General features: G+C 44.6%; 1 protein-coding gene across 2 annotated transcripts in view; it reads left to right on the top strand.

The window, feature by feature from the left end:
• The window catches only part of Cxadr (CXADR Ig-like cell adhesion molecule), a 51,345-nt gene that overhangs the window by 1,651 nt on the left and 26,975 nt on the right, over positions 1 to 22,719 (top strand). For both annotated transcript variants that reach the window (XM_052158446.1, XM_052158445.1), the window contains exon 2: positions 21,399 to 21,565. In XM_052158446.1, the coding sequence (XP_052014406.1) occupies positions 21,399 to 21,565 (167 nt within the window). The remainder of the gene's footprint in view (positions 1 to 21,398; positions 21,566 to 22,719) is intronic.

Below are 22,719 nucleotides of genomic sequence, written 5' to 3'. Positions count from 1 at the left end.
CTCTAGAAGTCACTCTGTCCATTAAGGCTATTTTAATGTACTTAGCCATTCATCCATGTAGTGTGTGTGAGCGTGTGATGAACATACCGTTGAAGGACAGATGTTTTTGTCTAAACAGGACAACTGCTTTCACTCCAGTTTTTGTGCTTCAGAACTCAAAATTTCCCAGTTGACCCCCTGCCCCCAACAAACCAACCAACAAACAAATAAAATAAATAAAATAAATCCAAAGCTCAAATACCTCAGAAACTTTTTGAGTAGTTTTGTAGATCTGGCTCTTAGTGTAGCGATCTGGGCCCGTGCTAACACCCATTGACTCTTCTATTTGCAAACTAGGGTTTACTCATTGAATACTGCCCTGCTGTAGACTCTTTGCAAGTCTGAAAGAGTTTTGTATGCTGTCCTGGATGCTGATGGAACCCTTGAGGTATAGTTATTGCCTATGTAGTTCAAAGTCATATGATTAGGAGCCATAATAGGATAGTAGTAAAATTAAACCTTTGATTAAACAGTTATTAAGCGTGTTCCCCTCCCCCCCCACTTTGCGAACATGTCTGGTCTCCAACTTATGTTGGAGCGTGACCTTGGACACTGGTGGATGACCTTGAATACGTGATCCTCTTCCTTCTTGGGCTAGGACTAGGAACTCAGTTCTACCATTCTACGGGCTGAGCTGCACACAGTCGGTAAGTGCTACTCTTTGTAATGGCTAGTGTTTTTTCTTAAGGGTCTCTCTAGTCTAAGGCTTGTCTGGAACTCAGATGTGTAGACAGCAAATTTACCAGTAGGGTTCCTTCAGCCTTTTCCCTGCTTGTGCTGGATTTACGGGTGTACTCCCTACACCCGAATCCATGGGCTGTCTCTACATTCCTTTAATCTCTCAAGCAACACTCTCCAAGGTGTGTATTATAGTCATTTCTATTGTATGAGTGGAGAAACTGAGGCACGGAGGAGTGTGTCACTGTGAGATTATACCTTTGAAACAGCCACTTTTCTCTTGGATTGCCCGTAATTGGCATCCTCCCATCTACCGCTGGTCACCCATCACTTAGGAAGAACCTGCTGTCCGGTTTGACCTTGTATCAGATATTGAAGGCTTTTTGTGACTTAGCCTTTTAATGTCATGGTCTTGGTTGAGTACTTATGAGTCACTTTGAGGAATCCAAGACTTTTCTATGCTTACAACAGACACTGTTGGGAACTAATCTGCCTGGATGAGCCCCAAGTACCTCAAGTGGTTTGGTTCTCAGGTAGACCAAGCTGACCTCTAACCAAGGATGGGCCTTGAATTCCTGGTTCCTCTGCTTCCACTTCCCAAGTCGTGGGATTATAGATATGGATGCACTACCGTGCCTGGCCTACACCAGCCATTAAGCCCAACAATCTGGAAGCAGAAATGGGTGAATCTCTATATGAGTTCAAGGCCAGCCAGATACATAGTGAGTTTCAGGACAGCCACAGGTCTGTAGAGAGACCTTGTCTCAAAAACAGAACACAATAAAACAAACAAAAAACAAATTACCAAAAAAGCTAATTCTTTGAGGGTTTCCTACCTGTATATGGTTCGTTCTGATCTTATCAACCTCCCATTTTCTCTTCAGCTCTTCCCAGATGACCCCCACCCCACCCCTGCCAGCTACTTCATGTTCTTTCACAACCAGTGAGTCCCCCATCAGTGCTGTTCATATAAGCTTGGGTGTGGAACCATCCATTGGAACATGGACAACCTACTGGGGTCAGTTCCCTGATGATAACAGCCTCTAGCTGCCCAAGCTCCTTAGCTGGGGTGAGGCTTTGTGCGGTCCTTCCCATCTGTGGTGCAGATCTTAGCGCCAGCATTTCGGGAGGTTTGTTCACTAACATGGTGCTGCTGGGTTTCACTCTTCCAATGTGAATAGAACTTAAAATCCGACTCCCTCACTCGCTGGCTAAGCTGCAGTCCTCCGTATACATCAATTGCTTTGTGTGTCCAGAATAGGTGTACTGAGGAAGGGGTTGAGAAGGTGGTGGTGGCCAAAGGATGCATTGTTTCCATTGGATCAGAGGAAGAAGTTTAAGAGATCTCTTCCTGAGCATGTTGTCTGTATTCAATAACAGTCTTGAAAAGTGCTGATATTGTAACTGTTCTTACCACACACACAAAAAAAAGTATGAGGTAATTGTCTATTACTTGGCTTGATACCGTCATTCCAGAGGGTACTGGTACGTACTTGCGTCTCTCCATCCCTTCTCCTCTCTGCTCCCTCCTCCTCTCTGCTCCCTCCTCCCATCCATCTCTCTCATTGGGTCCCCCGTACTATTACGGAGGTCGGCTGACCTGACCCTCATCCTCATGGCTCCACTTCCTGAATGCTGAGGTGGTGGGATTCTGGGAGTGAGCCTCCCTAGCGTGAGCTCCTTGTCCTGTCCTAACCTCTCTGCTGACGTCACCGAAGGTGAAGATAACCCGTGTGTTCCTCCCAGCCCGTTGACTTGTCCTTCCCCACTTTCTACGACAGCAGTCCCATGGTTTGGAGTGTTGTCCTTTTTCCAATCTCTGTCCTAAACCTGGGTGACCTCATATAGTGTCACCGTAACCTTCAACTTGTTGATAGGACAAGGGAATGATTTCCAGTTCAGTTAGCTGGCATTCAATCTGACCTTCTATTCTATTTCCTTTCTCCTTCCCTTCCTCCCTTTTCTACCTCTCCTTTTTCTTGCCCCACGCCCATCTCAATTTTCTTTTATTCTTTCTGAAGTCTCTGTTGCTAGGTGGGCTTGCCTGAAATGTGTACCATTGTAGCCCAGGCTGGCTTTGAACTTATGGTCATCTATTTGTCTCAGCCCCTAGGAGCAGGAATTATAGGCATCAGCCACCACACCATTTGTTACCGTAAGTTCCCATTTGACTGTCTGACAGTCCTTTGTCATTTGAGTACATTAGGATGTTCCACGTTCCTAAGTAAACTTTCCCATTGATTAATAGATCAAAAGGGCCATTCATTCAAGTATTTATAGCACACTATATACTATGAAGTGTGCTAGGTGCCTCCTCAGTAGTGTTTGACATTGCAAATTCTAAAACATATTCACAAAGATGTGTGAATCTGCAGTGAAAGGGTATATGATATTTCTTGGCGGTTGGAGAGCTCAGTGGATATAAAATATGTAACAACACTGTTTTGAAACTTATTGTACATGACTCATAAGATGGCCTAGGGTGGGGCCTGAGGTTTTTTTTTTTTTCTAATGTTAACAAGTGACATATGAAGTCATTGCTGACCAGGTCTAGTGGAAAAGCTGTAAAGGCTGTTTTGAGAGCTTGCCAGAAAATGATAGGCTGGTCAGGTTAGCCCCTCCCACCCATGACTCTGAGACACTGTGGGGGTGGTAAATGGTCTCCGAATGGTACCGGCGCAGTTGTTCTGGGCAGAACTGCGCGCTCTTAGTGGGACTCCTGGCTTGGTCTGAGCATGAGCGGTCCCTGGAGACAGGCTGCCCAGCAATGCTCGGCTTCCCCTTGGGTCTTTGGATGCTGTGTTGGGTGATGTGACAGGTTCCTCATGGGAGAGGCAGTAGCTGGAAAGCTTCTGGCTTGATTTTTGTGATGTCACAGTCTGTGGGGGAAAATAAAGTGCAAGGGCTTTTTTTTTTTTAGATTATATATATATGTATATATATGTATATATATGTATGTATAAATATGTATGTATGTATATGTATGTATACATATGTATGTATGTATATGTATGTATGTGTATGTATGTATGTATGTATGTATGAGTATACTGTAGCTATCTTCAGAAGAGGACATCAGATCCCATTACAGATGGGTGGGAGCCACTATGTGGTTGCTGAGAATTGATCTCAGGACCTCTGGGGGAGCAGTCAAAGCAGTCAGTGTTCTTAACCCCTCAGCCATCCCTCCAGCCCCAAAAGGGCAAAAAGCCCTCCTCTCTTTAAGGAGAAGGGAGTGAACTTTAATTTCAGCTTTAGAAAATTTGTCTGTTTTCTACATACTCCATTATTTTTGCCTTATGTATCTGAGTCTTTTGCCTGTAAGTTACACATATATGTATCCATGCCTGGTGTCTCGGTGGTCAAAAGAAGGTGTCAGATTCCAAGGAACTGGAGTTACTGTGAGCCACGGTGTGGGTTCTGTTCTCGGAACCCAGATTGCTTCAAGAGCAAGCACTGAGCCATCTCTCCAGCCCTTGACCAGGGTCTTAAACCATGAGGGCGGAGGTAACCAAAGACCAAACCATAACCAAAGACTCCACACAGTGGCAAAATTGAAAAAAATAACAGACTGATCCCAGAGAGGGTCAAAGACCAGCAATCCTGAATGTTCAGCGGAAGGATGCTGAGAGACGTCAGCCGGAAGTAACAGCTAAGGGCCGGGTAAGACTGAGGAAGCATTAGTCTGGGAATAAGCCACCCCAGATTCCAACATGGAAGCTAGAAGGACCACCGTGGCGAGCTAGACAGGGTGAGGTTGTCCTAAAGACCCACAGAGCAGCGAGGCTGGTCCTACTGCCAGCAAACGATTGTGAAATTGGGGTCAGTGGATTCCACGAGGACAGTTAGTTATCTGTAGTGGTGAGAGAGGAAAGCTGGGTTTTAATAGGTCGACTGGGCATTGGCTTAGTGGAGAATAGAAACTGGACCTTGACCATTGTCCCCTTGAACCCTAATTCCAAACCGGAAAGAAGCAAGCAGATCTTGCCTATTCTCGTTCCAGATCGAAAATCTCAAGAACCTCGTTATTGGAACATGTTCCTCCTGCAGATGAACTCTAGAATCCTGGTTGCTCAGGATGATTGTCCTATCTCATCTCTAACTTCTTATCAGCGTTGAGCATCTTCCCTGTATGCCTTCAACCCTATATTTCTCCATCTTTGCTGTCTTTTTTCCTATCTTCACCAGATCTTTTGAAGCAGATGCCTGCATTTACTGACTCAATTGTCTCTTTGGCTAAATCACACTCCACACCTCCAGCCTCTTGAATCTGGTGGCAGAAATAGCTCTGTTGGGGACTACAGAGTTGGCTCAGTGCCTAAGATCAGTGACTGTTCTCCTCGAGACCCAAGTTCAATTCCCAGCCCCTATATGGGGGCTCACGACAATTTGTGACTGTAGCCTCGGGAGATCTGACACCCTCTGTAGGCTCTAAGGGCACAGCCTGCTCATGGTACAAGGATGTATATACAGGAAAATAGCTGTATATATAAAAATGAAAATAAGAAAAGAACCTTATTAAACAGTATTCTCCTCTTGAACTGTTTAACTTCCCACCCTGATAATCAGTCTCTTTCCTGTTTCCTGGTGAATTTCTTCCTTCATTTTGTCACGCGGTGCGCAGCTTCCTACTTGGAGTCTTAAGTGCTAATTTCTCACCCTTTGCGCTCTGAGTGAAGTTCCCAGCCTCTGGTCTGTGTCTCATCTCCTCACACTTGGCGCCTCCAGTGAGACTCACACTTCACTGAGCACCATTCCTTCTGACACGAAAGTCTGTTTCTCAGCCACTAAAAAATAAATAAATAAATAAATAAATAAAAATAAAACCTCAGGCAGAACTGTGGAGGATTTGACTTGACTTTCTCCTATGCTCACTTCCTGCTCTAAGACAGCTGTGTCCCTCCAGCCATGAGCTGTTCCAGGTCTTAGTATCTTGTTTGCTATCTGTTAACCTTGTTGACTTTAACTTCTGGCCTTGGTTAGGTGAAGTTTTCCTTGTGCTCCAGGCCTATCCCGGGCACACCTTCTGTAATTGGTTTTCTCTGGAGTTGGATTCTTTTGTGAGATAAGGGACTGTGTAACCCTCCAGACTTACACTGAAGCTGTGCCTGTTCCTTGGAGAGGCACAGAATGGCCTACTGGACCCTGGGGAAGGCTCTAGAGTGGAGAGAGCATGTGAAGGTCAGAGATGGTGTGGTGGCAGACTTGAGCAAGGCTAGGTTGTTCCGTACCAACTGACCAGCTCCGTGGACAGCTCAGTGCTCAGGAAGGAAAAGAGTCCATTTCCACTCCAGCCTAAACTTCAATATTCTGTTTCTACTCGTTCTTTTCCTCCCCTGGTTTTCCACATTTCCCCTGTCAGCACATAAGCCACCAGGTGAGAACAGATCCTTTTTTTTGAGTAAATCGAGGAAACATTTAAGCTGCGGATTTTGACTGTTCGTTCAGTGGTCAGCAAGTCACACATGTGAACTCTGAAATAATTATTAGAGTAAGCCAGGGAACAAGTGGCGTCTTACCAGAATGACCTTAGAGCCTTGGCTTCCTGGTTTTCATCTGACTTATGCTCTTTAAGAAAATAAAAATAATAGTGTAAAACAAGTGATTCTCAACCTGTGGGTCACGAGCCCTTTGGGAGTCATACATCAGTTAACTACATTATAATTCATAACAGTAGCAAACTTGCAGTTACGAAGTAGCGACTAAATAATTTTGGGGTTGGGGGTCACCCCAAACCCACTGTATTAAAGGGTAACAGTATTAGGACGGTTGAGAACTAGTGCTCCAAAATGATTGCTAGATGATTGCTTTTCCTCTTCGAGCTGGAGAGGAACAGAGTCAGGAAAGGGGTCGGCCTGTCAGTCAGCAGGAGGATCTGAGTTCCGTTACCTAACTCCTTCCTGTAAAAGGTCAGCTGTATAACCACACCATGACAGCAGCAATGGTGTCAGGCCTTGGGGCCTCCCCTTGAGTGGATCCCACTTTGGGCCACTGGACTTCCTTTCCCTCAGTCTCTTCTCCCTTTTTGTCCCTGCAGTTCTTTCTGACAGGAACACTTCTGGGTCAGAGTTTTTGACTGTGGGATGGCAACCCCATCCCTCACTTGATGCCCTGTCTTTCTGCTGGAGGTGGACTCAAGTTCTTTTCCCTCTGTAGGCCATTTCATCTAAGGTCCCTCCATTTGAGTCCTGAGACTCTCTCTCCTCCCAGGTTTCTGGTATATTCTGGAGGGGATCCCCCCAACTCCTAAATCCCAAGGTTGCCCATTGCCCAACAAGCAGCTGAAAGAGTCAGATGCAGATATTTACACCCAACTAATGGACAGAAGCTGCTGACCCCTGTGGTTGAATTAGGGAAAAGCTGGAAGAAGCTGAAGAGGAGGGTGACCCTGTAGGAGGACCATCAGCCTCAACTAACCTGGACCCTGGAGATTGTGCCGACACTGAGCCACCAACCACCAACCAGGCAGCATACAGCAGCTGATATGAGGCCCCCTACACATATACAGCAGAGGACGGTTGGGTTTGGACTCAGTCAGAGAAGATGCACTTAACCCTCCAGAGACTTGAGGCCCCAGGGAGTAGGTAGGCCTGGTGTGGTGGGGACATTCTCTTGGAGATGGGGATGGGATGGGGAACAGTCAGTGGGTGGATCCGGAGGGGTATAAAGACTGGACTGTAAAAAAAAGATTGAAGAATTAAAAAAAAAAAAAAATCTAGCTGTAGTGACACGTACTTAGAATCACAGCACCGAGGAGGCTGAGATAGAGGATCTCTGTAGCTCCTTGGCTGCTAGCCTAGCCTGCTTCGTGAGTTCCTAGGCTGGAGAGTGTCTCAAAAAAGTTAAGGTTCATGGTATCTGGTGAATGAGACCTGAAGTTGTCTTTGACTTCCACGTGCATATATACCCGCACACACATAGACAGGTATGAACATGTAGTTCAAAAGACATTTTATGTTTCAATATTTTCAGTGTCTCGTTCTGTATCTCGGTCTGCGTGAGAACTAGGGATCCTCGGGTCTCTCCTTCCCTGAAGATGGGATTACAGGAATCCTACCTCTGGAGTTACTGTTTCCTAGACACTAGAGAGTAAAGAGGCGTGACCTTTCTGCGTCCTTTCTTTTCTAAATTTCTAAATTTGGTTTGAAATTACAGATGGAGGAATGTGAGCAGAGTGGGTGGTCCCCCTTGACACTGTAATAGGATTTCTTCAGAAAACTAGAACCTGCTTCTTGCTTCTTTGGGGATGTTGTTATTCATCTTTTTCTGCAGATTCACTTGCTCTAGTTCATTAGCTGACTTCTGGGTAATGGGGGGCCAAGTGAACTGTGGTTTCCATTTAGCAACAGCCAGCGATCATTTGATTCCCCACTTGTGGATCTGAAGCCATGCTTAGCTAGTTTAGAGTCCTTAAGGTCTTACCTAGAGTCGGCAGTATTCCCAGTTGATTGTAATTGACAGACTGTTTCCTGCTCTACTGCAGGAAGGCAGTAGGAAAAGACAGGACAACCATGGTGGCCTTTTTTTTTTTTTTTGTAGGGTGTATTATATGAGACCAGTGTCAGGATTCCATGTTTGTTCTTTAGTATTTGAGAAAAAGGTCTAGCACAGTGAACTAACATGTAGACATTGTGAAAATATAATTTCTTGGAAACAAGTCAGTTTCCTGGATGTGATGTTTAGACTACAAGAAGGAAGGAGATTTCTGGATGCTGTTGCATCTTCTGAAGACACAGGGATGCTTTCTCCAATGAACTTTCTAGGATTCCAGGATTCCCAAAGAACTTTTGACTGCACAGATGAACTTCTGTCAAGGATTCCTAAGGGCTATCTCAAAACAGTGTGCCAAATATGTAAAGTGCTTAGTATCTTTGCTAAGTGCTTAGATGGATGCCTGTCACCAATGTCTTCAGACTTTCCAGTAAACGTCCTATCTTTGCTAAGTGGTTAGATTGATGACTGTCACCAACGTCTTCAGGCTTACCGGTAAAGAAAGTTTTGAACTTGAAATCCAGGAAAGTTCCCATGTTTTTGGACTAGACATAAACGTTTCACCTCATTTTGAACCAGAGCAGTGTTGCAGTAAGAAGCCGAGAAGACTTTAACTCATTCATTGAGAACAGGATCAGTTCAGACCAATCCTGAAGGAGTTAAGGCTGAGATAGGAGAGAGAGTATAGTCCATTGGTTTTGTTTTATCTCTTTGATGTGGTCTGGTCTCTGTGTACAGACCGTGCTGGAGTTAATCTTCCGGCCCCACCCCTAGCCCCTAGTTACAATCTCTGGAGCTCTGTGATTGTGTGTGATTATAGGGACAGGCCACCACTCAGGGTTCCTTGTTTCTGAAAAACTGTTTTATTTGAATCTATTCTCTTAATAGTTTTGGGATAAGAAGGACCTCCATCATTCAAAGTTGCAGGAATCGCCCGGCAGTGGTGGTGCACGTCTTTAATCCCAGCACTTGGAGGCAGAGGCAGGGGGATTTCTGAGTTTGAGGCCAGCCTGGTCTACAGAGTGAATTCCACGACAGCCAGGGCTACACAGAGAAACCCTGTCTCGGAGAGAAAAAAAAACCAAAAAACAAAAAAACAACAAAAAAAAAAAACCCAACGTTGCAGGAATCCAAGCCTGCATCCAGTAAACTGTGGCCATGATGTCACGCAGTACCGTGCAACAGAAATGTAAATGCTGCCTCCATGGGCCATTCAACACTTTCTTCCAGATATAGCAAAAAAGAAAAGGTGAAGTTAATTGAGTAACTTTGATTTAACCTGGTTTATATCAAACACATTTCCGTATGTGATCACATTAAACATATTGATTGAGATTAACTACTTTCCATGTAGCCTTTGAAATTTGGTTAGCGTTTCTATTTATAAGTAGCTCCCTTCAGCGTCTATTTCAGGCACTAGCCACTTGTCTAGTGGGTGGCAGTTGTCATACTAGCCACCAGAGATCTAGAGCTCAAAGCATACCTCTGCTGTGGTCAGCCCTAGAACAAACACCGACTGAAAATGCACAGAAGCAGTGTGTCCTTAACACTAATGGAGTAGGGCTTTCTATTATTCCTGGGAGGTTTTACCTGTCAAATAATTATCCCTGTCACACAGTATTTTCTGTTGGCAGTGAGCTAAATAAACTCTCCTGTTTCTTATTTAGTTTCCTTCAGTCCTTTGAGCAGTTGTCACACGTGTACAAAACTATGTCAGCACCCCTTATTTGATAATAATGAACAGTGCACGTTTTACACAGAAGTTAGAAAAATGTATGCATAAAAATTATTGTCTTAAACTTGCTCACGGGGGAAATAAATGTGGTCGTGGAAGGGTGCCAAATAACTGGATACAATGGCCCTGGTAATGGATGAGGAGGAGTTCCCAGACATAGGAAGGCATGACCACTATAATTAAAGCAGCCAGCTTAGGCATGTGCGTCCGGATGTAAGTGACCTCCTCTGTAGGACTGAGCAATTTTTATAAAGGCGGAACATTGTTTACTGGTTTTGGTTTGAGTGTGTCTGCTTGTTATGTTTCTTATTTCATTCGAATGCTTTCTTACTGCTTTGGCCAAGTAGCTTCAAGGTTTTTATGAGCAACGAGGGAAAGGCCATTTCCTAAGATGCAGTGTTACATAGCATTTTGTGAAGGTGATGGAAGTATTCACCATGGCAACCAGTCTACTTTCACACATAACGCAAAACAGCCTATCTGCTTTTGTTTAGTCAGAGACATTTGAAGTCTTGAATTAAAGACCCTAAGGAGAAGATTGTTGCTGTTCAGTGGGTAGGAGAGGGCGAGAGGGCGCTGGCCAGAGTTGAAATGTGAACGCTGCCTCTCAAGAGAGGGTCTGTGTGAGGGCTGTGGGGGAGGGAGGCTCTGGGTCCACTTCAGTGCTCCTCGTATCTGCATGCTCCTCGCCTGCCTTCCCGTGACTATTTACATTTTCCTAGGTCCTGGCTTCTAAATTTTATAGTCAGTATTCATTTCAAGTCATCTCAGTTTTGAGCCAGGTGTTGTGATGGGCTTCCAGACATAGAAACAAGAAGACACAGTCTGGAGGGGGGTCAGACATAGGTTTGTGGTCGCCTTTTATTCTAAGTGAGTGTACGCCTGCTTTGGAAATGCAGGCCAGCAGGTCTCTTCAATTGAATTTCTTACACCTCAGTGTAAACCAAAACATAATTGTACGATGTAGTTCCATCTTTAAAAGGTCTTATCCTCTGTTTCCCAGGTTTTATTTCTCTGAGGTTTTCATGCTGAAGCATGAATGTTCTACTGCATGTATTTGTGTTTGATTCAATTTTCCTTCCTCTCCTATCGACCTGTAAGCGTGTTCAACATTTCTCATTTCAAACGCCCCTTGTTTGGCAGGATCTCAGGCTGTCTACTGTTTTCACCCTGTTCTTGAAGGTCACGCTCCCTAATGTAGCAGCCACTTCTGATTCTGCTTGGATACCCCTCCCCCAGCCCCCCAGCCCTCTAGTGGGATATGTCCCATTCTGTAGCCAAATAGTGTCACTAAGTTGGAGTTGACCTAGGTCACTTAGTGATCATAACGCCTAGTAGATAACAGGCCAGTGTCCTCTCCTTCCATAATAAGTTTTGAGTTCTTTCTGTTTGGATAACATTATTACTAAGTGTTATAGATAAAAGACCCTAAGAGTTCTACATCCTATCAGGAAGGATTAGTTTGGTATATTTATTTATAACATATTGTGTGGCTAGTCTTGTGTCAACTTGACACACAAACTAGAGTCATCTGAAAGAGGGGAACCTCCGTGGAAGAAAAAGCCTCCATAAGATTTGGCTGTAAAGCATTTTTTTAATTAGTGATTGATAGGGAAAGACACAGCCCATTGTGGGTGGTTCCGTTTCTGAGTTGGTGGCCCTGGGTTCTTTAAGAAAGCAGGCTGAGCAAGCCATGACGAGGAAGCCAGTGAGCAGCACCCCTTCATGGCCTCTGCAGCAGCTCCTGCCTCCAGGATCCTGCTCTCTTTGAGTTCCTGCCCTGACTCCCTTCAGTTGCTGTGGAAGTATAAGCCAGATAAACCCTTTCCTCCCCAAGTTGCTTTTTGGTCATGGTGTTTTATCACAGAAATAGAATCCCTAGGACATATAGGCACACGCCGTTACGCCTGAATTAATGCCATGGTAGAGATCTAACCCAGGGCTTCCTGCATGCTAGACAAGGTCTCCACTAACTAAGCCATAATGCCTGCCTGAGATGGGCTATTAAGGTGGCAGAGTATTCCCTGCTGTCTACTGAACAGAGAACACTGGTGTATGCTTGAGCCAGTCCTTTTTAAAATTATTATTATTATTATTATTATTATTATTTTGGTTTTTCGAGACAGGGTTTCTCTGTGTAGCCCTGGCTGTCCTGGAACTCACTCTGTAGACCAGGCTGGCCTTGAACTCAGAAATCCACCTGCCTCTGCCTCCCAAGTGCTGGGATTACAGGCGTGCGTCACCACGCCTGGCTTCTTTAAAAACATTTTAAACAATGTATCTGTGTGTGTGTGCGTGTGCGCGCGCGGGCCTGCCTGAGAATTTGGAAGTATGGGATATCTGGAGGTGAAGTTATAGGTAGTTGTAAGCTACCTAGAGATGCTCTGGGAATAGAACTGTGGACCTTTGGAAGAACATTGTGTTCCTCACCACTGAGCCAACTCTGCAGACCCTGGACTACCGAGGCTTACGTGCATTCTTTCATTTGATCCTATAGTGATGTAGGCATCATTACAATTCATTTGTTCATTTTTCAGTACAAGGTCTTACTGCGTAGCCCAGGTTGGCCTTGAACTCTCAAATATAGCCTAGGCTAGTCTCAGGCACATGGACATCCTTCTGCATCAGCCTCTAGAGTACTGGGATTTAGTAGCGCAGTACCTAGATGGCGTTTCGATTATTAGTTTTCATCGTAAGTGGGAAAACATCATCACGAGGCTACAAAGTACTCAGGTCCAGTTTCATAACTGTAAGGTTGAACTCAGATCTGACCTTACAGCCCCAGCTGAGGAGGAGTTGGGGAGGGGGGGACGATGGAGGTCAAAGACATCTTTTTGGCTGAAGACTTGAAGATATTAAATTCTGAAATAGAAAAATTTAGTTCTACACCTTCAATTTACGCTTGAGCCCAGAGAGAGGCAGCGTGTCTAAAATGACACATAGCTGTGTCTGTGTGTAGGTGTGCACCAAATTTGATGTCGGATTCCTAGTCTGGTACTAAAAAGAACAATCCACCCAGACCCTTGAATCATGTGCTCTGCCTGAGACACTACTTAAAAGTTTGGTGTAGGGGTTGGAGAGATGGCTCAGGAGTTACTGCTGCTGCAGAAATCCCAAGTTCAGAGTTTAGCACCCATGTCTTGTGGCTGGCTCATGACTGCCTGGAACTCCAGCTCCAAAGGATTCAATGCCCTCTTCTGGCCTTTGTGGGCACTGCACTTAGATGCAAAGCTTTGTGTAGAAAAGGATTTGTGCAAGTTTAACCCATCCTCTCCCTACAGGTCACATGGGTTTCTGATGGCGGGAGGGAGGGGGGGGTGAAGTCTTCCATTGTCTAACTGCAGGATGCTGGCAGCTGAGGAGCCCCTTATCCTTCCCTTTGTCCCCACCTCCATACAGGTTGAGCCGCAGTCAACTGGATGGATCTGGTTTTGTTCCATTAGAAGTTAAGCTACCTCTTGGTGTCTTTGCTTTGCAAAATAGGGATACTGCGACTACCTCTGCCATTGAGTTGTTAGTGAGAACTCAGAGTTAATCTCTGTAGAGCATTCTGAAAAGCACTAGGCAGTTAATGAGTATGCTCACTGTTTATTAAGACGGTTTCAAGCTGGGTGTTGTATATAGCTCTAATCTTAGCACCCGGGAGACCAAGGTACGTGGGTCTCAAGGTTGAAGTCCCTTTGAAATACACAGTGAGACCCTGTCTCAAAAAAACAACTTCCTCTGAAAAAGACTGGTATTCATCCCAGCTTATTTACCTGGTACCTGGTATGGGATTCTCCTTGGTGTGGCGGCCTCACTTTTAGATATTTATAAAATACAAGGGTACCCTTGGGCTGGTTCTTATTGTTGCTAATTTATCTGGCTATCCTTATCTTAGCAGATGTAAGTGATAATTGAACAACTAAACCTTAGCAACCCCACCTCTGTCTGTAAATGTCTACTTCCCTCTGAGTGATTTCTTCTTCCCCACAGCAACACATAAAAGGAGTAATAGAAGTAATTATATCAACTTGTGTAGCTACTCCCTTGACTCTCTCTACCCACCTTCTCCCCTTGTCTTCTTCAAGAGAGGTCTCTGTTTAGTTCAGTATGGCCTGAAATTCCTGCTAATGGCCCAGGCCCACCCCAAACTCCCCATCCGCTGTCTCGGCCCCTAGGTAGCTGGGATTACACGTGTGGGCTGGTGCAATCAGCCCAGTCAGTGCCACCCACTCCCCCCTCTACGATAGAAACGGGGGAGTCAGGTGACTTTTTCTAAGCATTACTAATCGTAGAGGAATTTTCTGGCAAGAAGGTTGACACGGATTAGTGAAACAGGAAGGGATCAATCGAAATAGCGTAGATACCAGCTTTCTCTTGGCACAGGCTTGACTCCTACGGGATGTGGTCACTACTAGCAAGTCTGTAGTATTTGCGATTAAACTACAAACTTGTGCTCGTTCTTACCAATCCTTTTCATGAATGGGTGGGTCGCTGCTTTGTTGAATTTACTTCTTGAAATTTGGCCCCTTTTACTTTAAAGTTACTGTAAAATCCAATGTAGGGTTTTTTAATATTATTTATTTATTTTTATTAATATGAGCACACACCAGAAAAGTGCATCAGATCCCATTACAGATGGTTGTGAGCCACCATGTGGTTGCTGGGAATTGAACTCAGGACCTCTGGAAGAGCAGTCAGTGCTCTTAACCACTGCACCATCTCTCTAGGCCCCAATGTGGTTTTATGGCATGCTATAAATGGGAAGTTTAGGTGATGACTGATCTTTCACGTAAACATGTTGTGTAGCAGTTTTCAAAAGCAGACCCTGACTTTCCAGAAGTGAAAAGAAAATGCCAGAATTATCAGTCTGAAGCTCCACAATCTTCCGGAGAAGGGGACTGGGCTCTTCTGAGGAATGCTCTCTTCCTGGTGCTACTGCAGGGACAGTTTGCCTGATGCTGCACAAACCCAGTTCAGGTCCAAGCAGGTTTCTGATTTTAAGAGAGTTAAGACCTCGCCAATGGTAGAAGGAGAAAGGAGGATGCGAAGGTGAGGTTGGAGTTGTCCCGCACTCCAGGGTGTGCTTTGTCAAGGTGGCCCAGTGACTCAGCTCCAGGCAGTCCTGGAGAATCTTATCAAAATTATCTGACCTGGGAGACATTCTGTTACTAACCTAAGTAAGTTCTTCTAAAGACAAGGAAGTCTGTACACTAACAAGATGGCCTTGGCGGAGGGGTGTGTGTGTGTGCATAAAACAGAATTCTTTTTTTAAAGATGTATTTATTATTATATGTAAGTACACTGTAGCTGTCTTCAGACACCGCAGAAGAGGGCATCAGATCCCATTACAGATGGTTGTGAGCCACCATGTGGTTGCTGGGATTTGAACTCAGGACCTCCAGAGGAGCAGTCAGTGTTCTTAACTGCTGAGCCATCTCTCCAGCCCCAAAACAGAATTCTTGATTGTTACAAAACCTGATTTAAAAATAGTATTTTTCAGCTGTAGTGTCAGAAGATGTTTTAACAGTTATTAAAACCGCATGCATCTCACCGGCCCCTCAGTGGAGAGGTGGCAGGAGACTTACATAACACATACAAAGTTCTGGATTCTATACCCAGCACAGCCTACGTGGGGTGTGATGGCGGGAGCCTGAAGTCCTCTGCTAGGTCCCTCTACCCCATAGACATTGTTAATAAGGTGACAGTGACAGTGTTATATAACATCAACTGTATTTCATAAGCAAGACAGTTGTCTAGTGTTGTTTGTGGTGTCTCGTGTGCAGCTTTGTAAGTGAATTTACAACCTCAGAGTGATACCTGACTTGTAAGAAATTAATAAAGTTTAGTTAAATAAGTTAATGAAGTTTAATGAAATAAAATTAATACAGTTTCTACCTCTTCCTGGGTATAAATTATTTCCTGCTTAGACGGTCTCTCGCATAAGTTCCGACACACACTGAGGTGTGTGAATTCTCGGCATTTTTATCTCATCCTTGGAAGGAAGACTCATTGTAATAAATCGCTCGCCCACCCGTTCCATGGACCTTTCTGGGCCTGTATTTGTTTCTCCAGGCTGCTGTAACAGGATACAGGAGAGGATGGCTTGTATTCTCACAAATCTGCAGGCTGGGAAAGTCAGGGCCAGGGTGGCAGCCATTGTGGGTTCTGTTGAGAGGCCTCTCTCTCTGCCTCGTAGGTAGATATCATTTTACCTCAGTCCGCACCGCACCCTAAGGAGAGCCCTCATGCACTCTCTCCAGCGCTCAGCCAGATCTTACCTTACGGGCAGTGTCTCCAAGTCACAAAAAACACTTTCCCACATGGATTTTGGGAACGGTCAACTATAGGCCAGTTCTCCAGGAGGTTTCAGTACTTAGTGTGCTGTATATATTGTTTGCCTAAGGTTATGTTTCTTTTGAATGCTATGATTTGACTATATCATTAGGTAAGTAAATAAAATTAAACCAAAAGGGTGAGATTTAGTTATACTTTTATTAATGGAAGTGAGATTCAATTTTACCACCTCAAAGGGCTTTTGTGTTTGGTTTTCTTTTTGTCTTTTTTTTTTTTTTTTTTTGGTGTTTTGTTTGTTTGGTTGGTTTGGTTTGGATTTTTTTGTTTATTTTTGGTTTTTGATAGGCGATTGCTCTACCAGTTGAGTTACAATTCCAGCCCTTGGTTTTTGAGACAGAATCTCCTTCCTTATGTAGTTCAGGCTTGCCTTAAACTTGCTATGAAGCCTAGGCTAGCCTCAACCTCTTGTGCTTCCAAGTGCTAGGATTACAGATGTAAACGTTCTTGCTTGGCAAATTTGCTTTTTTAAACATGTAATCAATTTTATGTGTGGAATATAATATCACATTGCATTCCTGCAGTTCTAGATTATATTTTTAGATTGAGTGTGAGGTACATGGAGTTCCTGCACACCTCAGGTTATTTTACACAGCCAGGACCCTTTCTGTCTCGGCATTCCCTGCCCAAGGGGTCCATCTGCTAAGACTCCTGAACCTGTGACATATTTCTGTCACCCAAAGTCTATGGCTCTGTTTATCGTACAGAGAATGGACAAAGGCACAGTGGTGTGTTGGCCATTGTAGCACCGGGCAGGGTGGCACCAAGAAACCTGCCCCACACTCCCTCCCGCCATCCCTCCCTCCTCTGATCACCTCACTGGACTAACCTGGCCCTCTTGTAGAAAGTCACATGGTTGCAATCAAACAGATCACCACCCACCTCCCTGACTTCTTTTCTCAGTATACTTGTTGTTTTGTTTTGCTTTGTGACATAAGGTCTCATCACGATGTGGCTTTGGTTGCCTGACCCTTGTTATATATAGGTCAGTGTGGCTTCAAACTCAAGAGTTTGCCTTCCAAATAACCCAGGATTGAAGGTGGGCACCCCCATTCCCGGTGCTGCAAATACACTTCAAAGGTTTTCTATCGTCATGGTAAGCTAATGCATTTTAACTTGGTAGGTGCTATTGCAGGAATAAGGCTGTATTGTGAAATGGGAGCCATATGCTTTCCTCCGTGGTCTACTGAAAGTCCCTTTGGTCATTGGGTAAAGTGGCGTATTGTATGAACTCCATTACAAACTCGCCATTCCCCTCAGCCATTCACCACACCACATAAGATACTGGGTTTCTTCTCATTTTCATCCTCTTGTTTGAAGCTCTTCTGTCTTTTTTACAAAGTAATGATTTCCATAAACACTTTCTTTTCCCTTCACAGCCATCTCCCCCTCCCATTTTCTTTAAAAAAGCAAAACAAAACAAAACAAAAAAACCCCAACCGTTTTCTCTAAGCATTCTTAGTCAAAATAATTTAAAGCTCTTACCTTTACTTCTCTGAAGAAAAAAGAAAGAAAAAATGCCATTATTAAATTTCCTTAACACTTTCAAACTTTGCATGATTGAAAGGAAGAGCTCATTGGGGACCCGCCATATTGAAAAGTTAGCTTATTCTGGGAGAGCGCATTGCCATCTGTCCAGAGGGCTACCGCCCTTTTCTCTATGTGCCTTTCTTCGTAGAATCGGATCTCCTAAGGACTTAGTAGGAGGTGGCATCCAGGGCTGAAGAATACCCTTTGATGAAGTCTCATCACTTTGATGTTCAGTTAGCCTGGGCAGCAGAGAATCTCCAAAGACCCAATGGATTTAGAAATCGGAGATAAGAAAAGCAAGCAGAGGCTTGGAAGATGTTATTGCAATTAGTGTCCGTGCGGGATGGGCTTCTCCGTTTGTTTATATGCTCCGGTTCTGAGCCTCATAACTGGCCTCTGGAAGGCCTTGTGGCTTGAATTTGTGTGCCATATGTTTTATTAAACCCTGAAAAATCAATTTGAATAAAATTATATTTGATTGGGTTTTCAAACACTGCTTGAACCTGCACGCAGTTTTCGAGTTAGGCTACCAAAGCAATGTCCTGCAGAATGAGCAGCTTACAGAGTCACTGCAAGGAGACCTGATCGAGTATATCTGTCTTCTGTTTATACAATTCTGACTGGCTCATACTTCATTGCTTAAAATAAATATAAATAAAATAAATAAAAATAAAAGATGCCTCTGGAGAGAGCTCTTAGTGTTGCTAGGAAACTCAAGAACTCTTTTTGTGAGGGTCTTGAGATTGATTTCCAGTTCACTTTTAGTACAACCCAGTGAGGAGCAAACTGCATTTCAAAAAAAAGGAAATACCGAGATTCATTTACTAATCTGCTTTAAATACCTCCTGCAGGATAGCATCTCCTGATGTCTGAGGTTGCCCACATGCAACTGCACTTGTAAAATCCTGGAGTATTTGCAATATAGCCTAATCGTGCTGTCCACCCACAAAGGGAAAGACAGGACAGTCCGCTTGAAATGTGAGATTTTCTTTAGGCAAGACTTTGCATTTCCCTGACAGTTCTAAAACTGAACAGAATATAATTCCATCTCAAATTCTTTTCAGCAATTAACTAGGGACTATTTTAAGAGACTGAGAGTTACTTCCAGGTTCCTCCCCCACTTAAAGAAACTAATCACGTAATGTAAGTCAGGATTTCTGCCTTAACGGGTCCTAAAACTCCAAGGCAGCGTTGGGAGGAAAAGCAGCCCAGTACTGAGGACATGCAACGGAATGTGGCTGCTGAGTCAGCCGTGCCATAGATGTCTAAAGGAAAACAAACACACCAGCCTGAGCTAACGGTGCAGTGGTCACGCGTGGAAACATAGATGGAAAGACAGAAAACTTAACTGGAAGGTGGCGAGGTCATAGACTCACATTCCAAAAAGGAGGTAGGCACAGGACCTTGTTTCTGAGAAATTATGACCCCAACAATTCCAGTATCTCTTCAGCAAGGACTCTAGAGATGCCAGTGTCAAGCCATACTTTAATAAAATAGATCTGTAGACATGAGACAGACCGAAGGCCAGAAGACTTTCAGGACGATGCGAAGCAGTTGCTTGGTCTCAGCCAGTAGGTTTAGATGGGGCATCGTCAACCTTCGCTACGGAGAAACCAACCCCAGCTTTAGAGACTTAACCCCGAAATCCGTGGGTGTCAGGCTAGGCCAGTCTGAGAAAGGAAGTTCCGGGCTCACCCGGGGTACTGATCCAGACCAGGAAGCTGACATAAAAGTGGGGTGTTGGTGGTCTGGTGTGATTGTATCTTGAGCAGTCTCAACTGCTGGTCAGAAATAACTTTGGTTATTTCCCACAGGTTTTGTTTGCACTGTGGTTCTTAAGAAGTTGAGAATGGACTTAGCAAGGCATCTGGAGGCTTGACCTTGCATCTTGCCCAGTGCATCCTTGTTACATTTCACTGTTCTGACTTAAGATGCAGAGGATTTGTACGCCTTTTATTATTATTATTATTATTATTATTATTATTATTATTATTATTATGTTTGAGGAATGCCCTTAGATACTGTTATAATCTTAGGATGATGGCTTCTCTTTAGTTCCTGTTCTTCAACTATACCAACAGTGTATTTCTGATAGGTAGCATATTAAGATTGATTCTCATCTACTAGCAAGGATACCACACATTATTGGAGGAACATCATCAAATAGTCACTGTGGAGAGTGAGGACTTGGGAGTGATGGACTCCTAATTTTGTTCAATGTGTTAAGGATGGATATAAGATGAAGGGGGTAGGGAAGGTGGACAGTGTGGGTATGGGGGCGAGGCAGGCCCTGGGTACCGTTCATAATCTCCGTGTCCAGACTTTGTTGTGTAATGGTCCAACACTGCACATCCAAGTCTGGAAGAGTATGGGGCTCAGGAGGTAAGGCCGCAGCTCTTGGCACAAAACGGTTGAAGCTTCATGCCCTGGACCATCGTTGAGAAGCTGGAGTGAACACATGGGGGCTCTACCAGAGTTGCCGGTGGTGGCTCGCGCCTGTAAAATACCAGCAGCTTAGACCCTGAGGTAAGAGGATTGCCTAGAGGTCAAAGTGAATTCCAGACCAGGCTGGCTTCGTGAGTGAGACCCCGACTCAGAATAACAAAAGAAGAGTAAGCTAAAGGCACTCACAGAAGAACTAGCAGACATGGCAAACTGGAGCTGGGGAAACTTAGGTGATGTTGTAAATAGTTTTAAAGATGTACCCGATGGATGAATTATAGATGAATTTGTGTTGTAAATCAAGCTAATGACTAGACTATTCATACCTTGGATCTTGATTTGAAAAACCAACATTGGCTTTTTTTTTTTTTTTTAATGGCGCCCAGGGAACGAACCCAAGAGCCCTTTAAACGCTAGGCATGTGCTCTAATGGGGTGTGGGCTTCCTCCTGCCTGTTTTGAGCAAGGGTCTCTCTATGGAATTGGGAGTGGGTGGTCAAATTCTCAGTCCTCCTGTCTGGTTCCATTGGGTTCCTTTAGTGCTGGGGTTCAGAAATGTTCTACTGCAGTCGACGGCAAGCCTTTCCCCGCTCCTGTTCCTGAGACAGTCTCTAACTTCTGACTCTCCTGCCTCTGCCTCCCTGGTGTCGTAATTAAAGATGTGGGCAGTATGCTCAGTGACAAAACAAAACAAAACAAAACAAACAAACAAAAAACAGCACAAAAAGTCCACTGTTCACTTGCCTGAGATTTAAGTGTAGGTCTTGCACGGAAGTAGGCAACTGGGCTGCATCTTCAGCTGTAGCAAAACTAATTTGTAGTCAGGCTCGGTAGTGCACCCTTATAATCCCAACACTTATAATCCCAACACTTGGTCGGTGGAGACAGGATTATGAGTTTCCAGTTTCAGCCCATCAACAGTGCAAACGTTTTTTCCCTTTGCATCTGGGAAGTTCACAGTGCTTTTAAAGGGAATTGTTTGACTATTGCAGTATCAGTGGACTCATTACAAAGGCACCACAGACCTTGAGCTCCATTGCACGGAACCCAAGCCCGCCCTACATCACCGTGCTCCCGTGAATAGCCCCAGGGCCATGTGGCAGGGCAGTAGCAGAGGCTTAGCCCCTTGTATGTGGTTCTTTTTGCAGATTTCACCAGTGGTTTGAGCATCATTACACCTGAACAGAGGATCGAGAAAGCAAAAGGGGAAACTGCGTATCTACCATGCAAGTTTACTCTGGACCCTGAAGACCAGGGACCCCTGGACATCGAATGGCTGATATCCCCGTCTGATAACCAGATAGTGGACGAAGTGGTGAGTTCGATCAATGCTGGTCACTCCGTACACTGCCAGTGCGGCTCTCGGCTGTGCCTTCACACAGACCGGGCACAGGGGCCTAGGAGAAAGCAGTCAGCTAGCTGCTCAGGTGTCGTGTGAGTGAGGACCACTGTCATACTGTGTGTTGACACACCCAGAAGATACGGCATATGTCATGCATGAAGGGGCAGTGAGCAGTAGGCTGCTTCAAGGACCAAGGGAAGCCTCTGAAAGTCTGGGTGTGCATGTGAGGGGCCAGAGCAGGGAATTGTGAGTATCTGGAGCAGGGACACAGCAGTGTATATACCGTTAGGGGCTTTGAGTGAAACAAGTTTGTTAAAGAAGACACAAGATATAATATACTGTAAGAAAGGTATACAGTATTATTGTTATAGCCGAGTTCCCATATTTCTTCACGTTAAATATCCTGTTCGATGAATTACTTAAGAAGGGAATGAGCTCTTTGTTGTTGTTTTACCGTGACTCTTTATTTATGTGTACCTGTGACTCTTTATTTATGTGTACCTGTGCACATGTATGTGCCATATTGATGAGCCAGTGGGGGTTAGAGGACAGCCTTGGAAGTCGAGTCTCTCCTTGCATCACATGGCTCCCAGGAGCTGAAGGCAGGTACTCATTCTCTCTGTGATAGGTTCCTTTCCCCAGAGCCCTTTCCTTGGTACACACAAAACCAATAAAGGGTGGGGGCGGGGGACAACAGCACAAAACGATAGAACATATTTACTTACAAGTTTAGTGTTCACTTTATATGGAACATTATACATATATCAACTTAATTTGTTATTAAATATTAGAACAGAGGTAGGGGAGTAGGCTCAGGTGTTCCCGGGGTCCGGTGACACAGATACTCCATTTAGCTGTAAGAGCTGGGCACAGTGCTGTGCGCCTGCTGTTCCCTCAGGAGACTCAGGCGGAAGAACGCTGAGGCTGAAGGCAGCCTGCACCACATAACCTGAGTGACCCTTCCAAAGAAACGTTATGCGTGTACTTGTTGTCCAAATAAGAGAGAAGGGGTTATTTTAAAACCGAAAATGAAAGTCTTCCTTTTAAACGACCGAATGAGTGCTTCCCGGAAATGAGTACTTTTTGATAAATCCAGACATTGGTGGAGGAGGTAAAGAAGCTGCCAG

Source organism: Apodemus sylvaticus, chromosome 15, assembly GCF_947179515.1.
Source record: "Apodemus sylvaticus chromosome 15, mApoSyl1.1, whole genome shotgun sequence".
Taxonomy (NCBI): domain Eukaryota; kingdom Metazoa; phylum Chordata; class Mammalia; order Rodentia; family Muridae; genus Apodemus; species Apodemus sylvaticus.
Note: the sequence above shows the minus strand (reverse complement) of the source record. Positions and strands in the feature narration are given on the sequence as shown.